The following is a 10,494-nucleotide window of genomic DNA, read 5'->3' on the forward strand; positions in this document are numbered from 1 at the left end:
TGTGTGTGTGTGTGTGTGTGTGTGTGTGTGTGTGTGTGTGTGTGTGTCCCCTTTTCAGGAGACATTAGAGAGACAGTTGTGTGATCCTCAGCTCCTGACTCCAGACTTCAGTAAACCAGAGGTGAGGGTTTCAGACCCCATGGCAAACCAAGGTTTAAAGGGACGGTTCGCCAGCGAACTTTGGGCTCCACGCAGGGCTACAGCAGAGCTAGCGCACTTTAACAAGGCACTTGCCCAAAAAGCATGCAGCATAACCAGCTTAAAAAGTTTGGATTGGATTGTGTGTACAGCCGAGTGGAGTCACATGGCTTCTAAGTAAAGTTCAGTTCCGTGCTTATTCTTTTCCCAGATAAACAGCTCATGTTAATTTCAGTGACGCCAGTCTTGATAAGTGAGCCCTGCTGTGTGGTACTAACTGCTGTTTACAAACGGCTTGTAACGTTTGTTTGAGTTTAACCAAGCAATTTCCCCACAATCCCCCTTCTTATCTACCCATCAGGCCCCGCTACAGATCCATGCAGCCATGTTGGCTCTGGACACCTTCCAGGAGCAGCACAGCAGACTCCCCAACACTGGGTAAGCTCAACCTTTCTCTGCTCGTCACTGCCCAGCTCTTATCTGCTACTTTACTTCCCTGTACTCAACAGACACCGATGATATCTTTGGTCCTGGCTGTGGATTCCAGTGTGTGAAGTTGTTGGAATGTAACGCATTCAGTTGGGATTGTTTTTTACTTTTTATGCCATCAGGTGCTCGCAGGATGCCGAGGTTTTACTGAAGCTAACGGAGGAAGTGAATGCAACTCTCAGGAACAAAGTGAGTTTGTGTGTCCCTCATGCTTTGATTTTGTCGAACCTGCAGAGATGCACAAACATCCTCTTTGACAGACGCCTTAACGTCTTTCCTTTCCAGACTTCCGTGAACGTGGAGTTGGTGCGCTGTCTGTCGAGAACAGCGAGGGGAACCCTCCCTCCGTTAGCAGCGGCTGTGGGAGGTCTAGCCAGCCAGGAAGTTCTTAAGGCCATCACAGGGAAGTTTGCGCCACTGCAGCAGTGGGTAGGTCACTCGACTTAACCACAGAAGTGAAAACAGTGCTTATTAACTGTTCAATGGCTCAATCTACCCAGTTAAACAATTTTTGCATCTTTTTAAAAACTGATTTAAAGTTAATTCTCCTCTGTTTTCTCCTGCGTTTAGTTTTATCTCGATGCCATCGAGGTCGTACGGCCACTTCAGTCCGTCGCTGCCGAGGAGTTTTCCCCAAGGGGCGATCGCTACGATGGGTTACGAGCCTGCATCGGTGAATCCATGTGTCTGGAACTGCACAAGCTCAGGGTCTTCATGGTAAGGATTGAGCAGTGCGCATACACGTTGAATTGTTTTTACGGTTCTCGCCCAAATGAACCGCTGCCACGTCTTCTCCTCTAGGTGGGCTGTGGGGCCATCGGCTGTGAAATGCTGAAGAACTTCGCCCTGCTTGGGGTGGGATTGGCCAGCAGCTCAGGAGAGGTGGGCGGTCTCTGTGTTTCCTCTCGTCTGTCTGACTTGATGTATTTCACAGCTCTGTTTGTATTTAGTGAGTATTTGTACTCTGCATCTTCTCAGGTATGCGTCACAGACCCCGACCTCATAGAAAAGTCCAACCTCAATCGGCAGTTTCTCTTCAGACCGCATCATATACAGGTGAACCTTTTCAATGCAATATTTACTCACCTTTTATTAGTTGCAATGTGTGGAATCGTGTCTCTAATCAGAATCCACCACTCAGACATTCACGCACTTTTTCCTTTTCTCCCGGCGTCTCAGAAACCGAAGAGCACCACGGCAGCAGAGGCCACTCTGGAAATCAACCCGGACCTGCAGGTGGACGCTCGCCTCAACAAGGTGTGTCCCGCTACCGAGAGCATCTTCAATGACTCCTTCTACTCCCGCCTGAACATGGTGGTCACCGCGCTGGACAACGTGGAGGCCCGCAGATACGTGGACAGGTCGGCGCAAATATTAAAGTGACACGCGAGCATTCAGTTGATTTCTAGTTCTTTCATTTAATCTTTCACTGACTGAGCCCGTCTCTCACCATAAACCCAGAAAGAGCATACCTACGGCATGAATCGGGGGAGTTTTGTTCACTAATTTGGCCAACAAGTGATATCGTGTTTCTTTACGTTTTCAGCCGCTGTTTATCCAATCAGAGACCTCTCCTGGACTCCGGCACCATGGGAACTAAAGGACACACAGAAATCATCGTGCCAAATTTGACTGAGTCCTACAACAGCCATGTGAGTGTGTGTGTATGTGTGCGAGACCGTCTTTGTGTTTTTTGTTACCGTGGTGTACTAGTAGTCCCAGAAGGCAGACCTAAGTCTTTACAGTGATCATTGGCTTTGCTCCCCAGAGGGACCCCCCAGAAGAGGAGATCCCATTCTGCACTCTCAAGTCCTTCCCTTCTGTCATAGAGCACACCATTCAATGGGCCAGGGACAAGGTCAGCCAGCTCAAAACCCAACAAGTTACCTTTCTTTTTTGACCATTGTTGTGTGCTAATTCTGAACTTTAACTTTGGGTTTGTCTAGTTTGAGAATCTGTTTGCACACAAGCCCTCCATGTACAACTCGTTCTGGCAGACACACCCCTCTGCTGAAGTGGTGCTACAGGTGAGGCTTTATACGGCTTAAGTGTTGTTCCAACTCGTTATAAGTAGCCTTAGCCAGCAATGTGATGCTTTACATGAAAATCAGTTTTTAAAGATTGTGTGTGTGTGTGTGTGTGTGTGTGTGTGTGTGTGTGTGTGTGTGTAGAGGATGCAGCTAGGGGAAAGTCTGGAGGGGTCATTCCAGGTCATTAAGCTGCTAAGCAAACGGCCCAACAAGTGGGAACAGTGCATCACGATCGGCCGTCTGAAATTCGAGAAGTACTTCAAGAGAAAGGTAACAAGTCTCCTCCTGAAAACACACATTTGTTTAATAGATCACATGTACACGAGTGTTGGTGCAAGCTCCACAATCCTTTTCTTTCTGTGTAGGCCCTACAACTGTTGCACTGTTTCCCTCTAGACACGAGGTTAAAAGATGGAAGTAAGCATACCTCTAAAGTTTTTAAATGATTTCAGTATAAATTGTACTTAAGAGCAAAGTTGATGATTCTTCTCTTCCTCAGGTTTGTTTTGGCAGTCCCCCAAAAGACCTCCAGCACCTCTTGATTTTGACTTGAACGACTGTTTGTGAGTATGCTCTCTTGCGTTACGGTTCTTGTTGTACGTTTCACATCTTACCAAACCCTCCTCGTTTCCCCCGCCAGGCACTTCAGTTTCATTGTCAGCACTGCCCGGCTCTTCGCGGGGATTTACAACATCCCTTACTCAGAAAAGGTAAGTCACGTACGCTCATGCATTTTCTCAAACACACACTCACTTACTCACTGACTGGACTTTTCCTTCTTTATCAGGATGTCACCGAAGAGGAGGTGACCAGGCTTCTCTCGGATGTCAAGATTCCCGAGTACAGGCCCTCGGAGAAGGTGAGCTTTGCCACTGAGCTGGTGCTTAAGCTTCTATCATAGTGTAAAAAAAACCAACCCTAATCTTGTTCGACTGCTCTGTCCCTTCCAGTGTATAGAGACCAACGAGTCGGCAAAGAAGCCCGATTCAATGAAGTTGCCTCTGAGCAGCGAGGAAGAGAGGGAGGCCATCACACAGCTGGAGGAGGCCATCGCAACCGACAACGTCACAGCAGGTGCACAGCCAAAATAAACACAACAAATACTAAATCAAAAACCAAAGATTTGTAAATGGTAATTGGTTCTCTCTGTTCTTGATATGTGCGTCCACACACAGAGAGGCTACAGGTGAGCCCGCTGCAGTTTGAGAAGGACAACGACGCCAACGGCCACATGGACTTTGTCACGGCGGCGTCCTCCCTTAGAGCCAGGATGTACGCCATCGAGCCGGCCGACCGACTCAAGACCAAGCGGATCGCCGGCAAGATCATCCCCGCCATCGCCACGGCAACAGCCGCTGTGGCTGGACTGGTGAGAAACGCTCGCCACATCGATGGGTTAACCGGGTGCCTACGCAACACTTGACAATATGACGATCTGTACTTTCTGTCAAACTTGCACAATGCACCCGACCCCCAGTGACCACCCTTGACGTTGGTTGGCCCATGTAGTTCTTTTTGGGTTGTGCTGGTCAGACTGGGCCAAATGGGTCCGGCCACCAGATCCCGGATACAAGCGGCTGCAATGGCTTTCCTCCGTAGAGTGGCTGGGCTCACCCTTCCAGATAGTGTGAGGAGTTGAGCTGCTGCTCCTTGGCATCTAAAGGAGCCAGTTGAGGTGGTTCAGGCATCTGATCAGGATCCCTCCTGGATGACTTCCCTTGGACGTTGGGAGACCCTCGGAACACGCCGGAGGATCCAGACTCGCAGTATTAGGACGTCAGGAGTGTAAATAGATGTTGAAAAGTGAATTCCGTTGTTCTCAACATACATAACTTTGTTATTTCTGTGTTATTTCTTTTTTCTGCTGCGTTCAGGTGGCCCTCGAGTTGGTGAAGGTGGTCGGAGGCTACGAGTTTGAGTCTTTCAAAAACTGCTTCTTTAACTTGGCCATCCCTGTAGTGGTGCTCACGGAGCCTGCCCAAGTCAAACAGTCACTCATCAGGTAAGGGAATGCTTCTCACACGACTGAAGTGATGAAACACCTGGAACTGTTTTGACCCCATGCACTGACTGTCTGACGTCTTTCCCAGGGACAACATTTACTTCTCCATCTGGGACTGTTGGACTATCTTTGGCCACGAGGACTTCACTCTCTCTGACTTCATAAATGCAGTGAGGGTGAGAAGCCATTTGCTTGTATTCAGATGATTGTATTTCCCCTGAGGTTTGTCAATGCTTCTTTGTCTGTTAAGTTTTTTTTATCCATTGCTTGTTATATTCCAGGAAAAGTATGGAATCGAACCCACCATGGTCGTCCATGGTGTGAAGATGCTCTATGTGCCTGTGATGCCTGGGCACTCGAAGAGACTCAAGCTAACGTAAGTGTTTCCTCATACTCTATTCTTCGTAACCTCCCGAAGAACGTCGCTCCTCTGAACCTCGCCTCTTGCCTCTCCTCAGGATGCAGAAGCTGATCAAGCCATCCGTGGACCGCCGCTACGTCGACCTCACCGTGTCATTTGCCCCAGAGGCAGATGGAGACGACGACCTGCCCGGCCCCCCTGTCAGGTACTTCTTCAGCCGCAATGGAGAGACGCCCTGACGCCTTCCCTGGTGGCATCCTCAAGCCTCTTGTGTCCTTACTCCTCCCTTCTGTCATGTAAATTGTTGTACCCCAATAACCTGGGCCACGGCCTAGAGCTTTCCTTCAGGATGATGTCTGACTTGGGCATAGCTCCTGGGTCCCAACACCAGCCCCCCCGCACCACCCCTCTGTACGTAATGGAACAAGAAAAGGCCAGTCCTGGTCCCAGTTTTTCTTGCCCCGGATCTAGCCAACACGAGGCTGCTTGAGTAGCACTTAACTGTACCTTTGTACATATATTTCCTGTTCTGTTTTCTACTCTGGTAAAAAAAAAAAAAAAAGCACAGCTCCGGCCTGTGTCGATGCCTTAATTGATTAATAACCTTTTTTTCTGTTTGTGGCAGTGAGTTTGACTGAAAACTATGTTTACAGAAACCTGCAACTTAGTCTTGTTTGTGTTTTAAAGTCTGCTGGGCCCAGGAGGGGGGGGTGAAGTGTAGTTGTTCGGCATCACATTCTTCTTCCTCTCATTGCCAACCACAGAATATGACAGACGTCGGTCATCTTCCTTTATAGAAAGAGTTTGAGGCCAATATTTGTTAACAGTTAGAGGTGCAAAGACACTGACTACCATTGTGTCTGCGGAGGATTGTTCTGTTTTAAACATCTCTATCCCAGCGGGATGGTATTAGCCCAACATTACGGAGCAGATGTGCGTTGCTCTTAACTTCATGGGTAAAAGCACCCACTAATTGTAGCTGCTACTCTCACCCATCATGTTAAATACTTAGGTAATTACAGTATCGACACCGGTTAACACATTTGGGTGAACCACATGTTCCTCATTAGATTAAGTAATGGCATGACTTCAATTGTTTCACACACAGAAAAGAGGCTTTTTTTGACTTACAAAACATCTGTACCACCATCTGGGATCGCACTCCTGTATTTTTTGTTTTTTTCCAAACATGATCCGTGCTGTTGTTGCATTTGTTTATGGGTGTGTCCATGACACGTATTTATTTACTCGTTACTCATTTGTGTCTAACTGAGCCTGTGTTCTTGTTGTTGCACCGGTTTATTATGAAACGACAAACAAAAGTCAAACTAAAAGCGTTTAAGAGTGAATCAGCCTTCTGTTTAGTTCCAGTTGAAGGTCGTGAAAAGGTGTCTTAGAAATCGTCTGCATCGGCTCATATTGGCAAGAAAGTCAATGTAGTTGAGTGAAATCATAAAAGATATTTAGCTCTGTATTGATACTCTAATACTGACAGGTTATCGTCTGCATCAATGAAGACTAAAGACACACAAAATGCTTCCCCGACCACGTTTATTTTTCTCCCCGTAACCAGAGGTGGTGAATTTGGCTTTTTACAGAAAACGTCACATGTTGACACTTTTCTTTCATAAGCGTAAAATTGAACTGTTGTGCGACAATGATGACGATGTATGTTCCTGTGACTGACAACTCAACCAACGGTCTAAAATGTGAGATTTTCAGGATGTCCTCCAGACTATAGCTGCTCCGCATCTTTTTGTTCTGAATGCACCACGGTAGATAGGATAGTGCTAGTAAATAATCTGTATCTGTTTTGATGATTTATTAATTAAAAATTGTGGAGAAAAAGACCAAACATTCTCCACTTGCAGGTGTGCTGCTTTTCCTTTACATATATCATTGTAAAGTGAATCTTTTCACATCACCATTGTCACTGGGAAGTTGTGATAAACATTTTCCTATGATTTGTTTTTTTTGACATTTCATAAAACAAATGATCACCACGAAACACTTATCACGATAATCATTAAAGGACAATAATTGTTGCAGCACAGAAAAGAAATCGAGAACATTTCATGTTATTACATTACATAGATTATCATTGTCCATAAAAGCTCATGGCAAGTAATCTGTAATATCAGCAAATGAAAATCCACATTTTACAAAAAATGTCACTAAATATAAATACATTCAACAGTTCATTTACAGCTCATATGCATGTATTCATCTCATTTCATTATTAATGTAGCAATTAAAAAATATATAGATTAGTGTGATGCAGTAGTAATAACATTACAGAGCCTTAAAGGGACAGTACACCCCAAAATTGAAAACTACATATTTTCCCCTCTTACCTTTAGTGCTGTTTATCAATCTAGCTTGTTTCGGTGTAAATTGCCTAGTTCTGGAGATATCTGCCCTCTCTCCAATATAATGGGACTATTTGGCGTAACAGGGAAAATGTGTATTTAGATTTAGGGGGATGAACTGTCCTTTATGTCGACATGAAAACATTCACATTATATATCTAGGTCCTGCAAGTTGCCCCAGCTCGGTCCCGCCTTGACTTTGGCCTTAAGCTTCACATACAGTTTTACTGCCGACTCCATCTCCCTCTTGACTATCTGAGCGACCTGACAGAGAGACAAAGAGGTATGTATACATGCGTTCTTTCACAGAATGTGTTACCCTGATTCTCGTCTACGTTTCAGTGAACATGCGTTCAAAGATTTCTCATCACAGGTCCATTAATTGCTGCGTAATTAATTATATCTCAAATTCAGGTGATCATATCAAGTCTGAGACTTATCAATACATACAACTGGAACTAACCTGCTTTTGTCAGCCCAGAAATAACAAATCAATGACATGCAGCTTTCTGTAAACTACGCTACAATGCATACACAATACTACTGAAAGATGTTCGTACCTGTATGAGGTCTTCCTCCGCGGTTTCATAGAAGAGTTCATCATGCAGCTGCAGGATAAAGTAGGCCCCTCTGAGTCGAGACGCCCCGACCCCACGGTGACCGCCGGCTGTGTAACGGACACCGTCAGACACGAGTCATTTACACAACTTTTCTTTTTTTGCCGTACACACAGTAGAATAGATAGAAGATTGAACGGAAGTCACCTGGACACGCGTGCTGGTGAGACAGCGGAGCTGCGGGATACATTTTCCGCAGTCGTTTCTGGATGTTCACGGTGGCAAGTTTAACAATGTCTGCCGCCGAGCCCTGCACCGTTGTGTTCACTGCCTGGCGCTCTGCCTGAGGGGGACACGCAGAATTTTGGGAATGAATGCAAACTTGCACGGCACACAAATGCTTTCCAATGAACGGGCGAGCTTACATGTGCTTTGGCGTGCCCGTTGGCGTTGGTGATGCCCGGCAGGTATCTCCTACGGCCCATCAGAGTCTGGACGTAGCCGTTCTTTACACACTTCTTCACGGTTTCTCGAAGAAAAGCGTTGATCCCTGAAACGCAAGACAGGACACGGATGTACCCTTTTTTTGTAGATTCACGACTTTGATGGCAAAAGATGTCGAGACACCAAAAAAAAGTGTGCGGCGCATACCTTTGTATCTGGCCTTGAAACTTTCTATGTAGCAGGCCGCGTCCTCCTCCTCCACTCCCATCTGCTCCCCCAAAGACTTGGCTCCCATCCCGTAGATAATACCGTAGCAAATCTGCGTAGACAAATGCACGGGCGGTGAGTGTGTGCACGTGTGTTCGCGTCAGCGTCTCTTTCCTGCCTGGTTGTACCTGTTTTGCCTGTTGCCTGAGGTCGTCCTTCACAGACTCCGGATCGACGCTTTTCCACTCGGCGGCGATGCAACGAAACACGTCGGCTCCTCCGTTCAGCACCTGGCGGACGCACACAGTTCGTCATTCTATTTCACCTGTTCCCCGGTGATTGTCGTGTGATGTTTCCTTGCGATTGGCAGACCTGCAGAAGACGCTGATCCTTGGAGAGGTGAGCCAACACTCGCAGCTCCAGCTGAGAATAGTCAGCTGCCAATATCATCCCGCCTGCAGCCCAGTGCAGAAAGACACAGCTGGTAGAGCAGTCCGAGAGTCAGTTACAGACAGAAAAGGTGACGCAAGATATATTCATAGCAACCTGAAAAAGGTACGAAGGCGTGTCTCATGCTGACAGAGAAGGCCGGGCCGTGTTCTGCGCGGCCAGCTTCAGCCGAGGGCACCACTGAACGTCTCTTCTTTCTGTAAAGAATCAGCATGAGCATTAGTTGGACCAACGCTGGAGTTCGCTTAAATCTTAGTCTTTCATTTGATTTGATTTGATTTATTTTAAAAATTATTTTATTTACTTATTTTATAATTAAGTAGAACATTTTCATATTATTGTTTTTTCATTTATCACTTATTTTATTTTATTTAAGCTGTATACGTTGATTGTATTTAAGTGGAATCATTTTATTGTATTAAAATTGTTGGCTTGTCAATAATCTGTGAAGCACTTTGAACTGCACTAATCTGTATGAAAGGTGTGATACAAATAATGATTGATAGATAGATAGAGAGAGAGAGAGATAGTGTGTATTGTGAATATTACACAAACAAAAGCTATTGTCTCAGATCCACACGAATCAGCACACTCCACAATATTATTCCGATTTTTGTAAACAACATTAGCGCTAAAAACAATATGTTAATATACAAAATAACGCTGACCCTGCTGCAGTTAAATGAGCGGTTTTCTAGAGGGACTCTGGTGCCACTTTTGTCCACAGGGATCGCCAAAATCAACACAAAACGAAAGCTCCTTGTAGTGAGTTTATCCAATAACGTTATAAATAAGTAAGTTATGAGTAAAACAATAGTTATTTTACATTCTTTAGTGACAAACGCATCAAGTGCAGTGAACTCCGAGGTTGACCTACCCTGATTTGGTGGTCATGTGACAGCTATCTTGTGACGGTGGGCTCTCCCCCACCACCGCTGGCATGAAAATCTCAAAGTCTTTGGGGACATTCTGTACGTTGGGCTCAGTGAAGCTCACTCTACCTGAAACACAGAAAGAGCGGCAATACCGCATGCTTTGGATCTACTTTTAAATTGTATTGAACAACACCTAATGCACATGCGTTAAAGACAGGTGCGTGTAATGTCTGTGTGTGTGTGTGTTACCTGTGGCTGTGTGCGTCTGGGCGATGGGGTATATTCTGTCCATGGCCAGTGTGGTGTGGTATCGCTTCTCCCTCTGCAGGGGGAACACCACTTTGGTCAAGGCATTAGTGATCTGCCTCCACTCCAGAATAACGCCCGGCAGCGGGTGAAGGGGGCGGAGCTTCTCCAGAACATCCTGCCAGACATCATTGCAACTCAGTTGAAACACGGCGAACACTTCATCGCACAAATATAACCTCATGTTTACCCAACAAGTTGTGCTGGGCAATATGGCCCAAAATCTTATATCCCGGATCCCGATACAGGTCATTTCATATCTTGAT

At 45.9% G+C, this 10,494-nt stretch overlaps 2 protein-coding genes across 5 annotated transcripts in view; one reads left to right on the forward strand and one right to left on the reverse strand.

Annotated features, from left to right (window-relative positions):
- uba6 (ubiquitin like modifier activating enzyme 6) overlaps nt 1-6,875 on the forward strand; it is a 9,297-nt gene extending 2,422 nt beyond the window's left edge. Inside the window, 22 exon segments of the mRNA XM_031871892.1 lie at nt 16-121; nt 500-576; nt 750-816; nt 913-1,056; nt 1,198-1,344; nt 1,429-1,509; nt 1,606-1,683; nt 1,807-1,988; nt 2,174-2,279; nt 2,396-2,485; nt 2,574-2,654; nt 2,799-2,927; nt 3,023-3,074; nt 3,157-3,220; nt 3,298-3,367; nt 3,445-3,516; nt 3,608-3,731; nt 3,833-4,026; nt 4,532-4,659; nt 4,748-4,835; nt 4,941-5,035; nt 5,118-6,875. Coding sequence (XP_031727752.1) covers nt 16-121; nt 500-576; nt 750-816; nt 913-1,056; nt 1,198-1,344; nt 1,429-1,509; nt 1,606-1,683; nt 1,807-1,988; nt 2,174-2,279; nt 2,396-2,485; nt 2,574-2,654; nt 2,799-2,927; nt 3,023-3,074; nt 3,157-3,220; nt 3,298-3,367; nt 3,445-3,516; nt 3,608-3,731; nt 3,833-4,026; nt 4,532-4,659; nt 4,748-4,835; nt 4,941-5,035; nt 5,118-5,259 — 2,317 coding nt within the window. The 3' untranslated portion in view covers nt 5,260-6,875.
- Nucleotides 6,564-10,494, reverse strand: part of polq (polymerase (DNA directed), theta) — a 23,184-nt gene continuing 19,253 nt past the window's right edge. For 3 of the 4 annotated variants that reach the window (XM_031871887.1, XM_031871888.1, XM_031871886.1), the window contains exons 26-35: nt 10,172-10,346; nt 9,925-10,048; nt 9,144-9,244; nt 8,970-9,052; nt 8,786-8,887; nt 8,598-8,709; nt 8,372-8,496; nt 8,154-8,289; nt 7,950-8,056; nt 6,564-7,653 (exon numbers count right to left, since the gene is read on the reverse strand). In XM_031871887.1, the coding sequence (XP_031727747.1) occupies nt 7,540-7,653; nt 7,950-8,056; nt 8,154-8,289; nt 8,372-8,496; nt 8,598-8,709; nt 8,786-8,887; nt 8,970-9,052; nt 9,144-9,244; nt 9,925-10,048; nt 10,172-10,346 (1,179 nt within the window). In that variant the 3' untranslated portion in view covers nt 6,564-7,539. Of the gene's footprint in view, nt 7,654-7,949; nt 8,057-8,153; nt 8,290-8,371; nt 8,497-8,597; nt 8,710-8,785; nt 8,888-8,969; nt 9,053-9,143; nt 9,245-9,924; nt 10,347-10,494 lie in introns of those variants that run through there. The other variant, XM_031871889.1, reaches the window with a different exon arrangement.

The sequence above is a fragment of the Anarrhichthys ocellatus genome, unplaced genomic scaffold (genome assembly GCF_004355925.1).
Source record: "Anarrhichthys ocellatus isolate YVR2014 unplaced genomic scaffold, GSC_Weel_1.0 scaffold61, whole genome shotgun sequence".
Taxonomy (NCBI): domain Eukaryota; kingdom Metazoa; phylum Chordata; class Actinopteri; order Perciformes; family Anarhichadidae; genus Anarrhichthys; species Anarrhichthys ocellatus.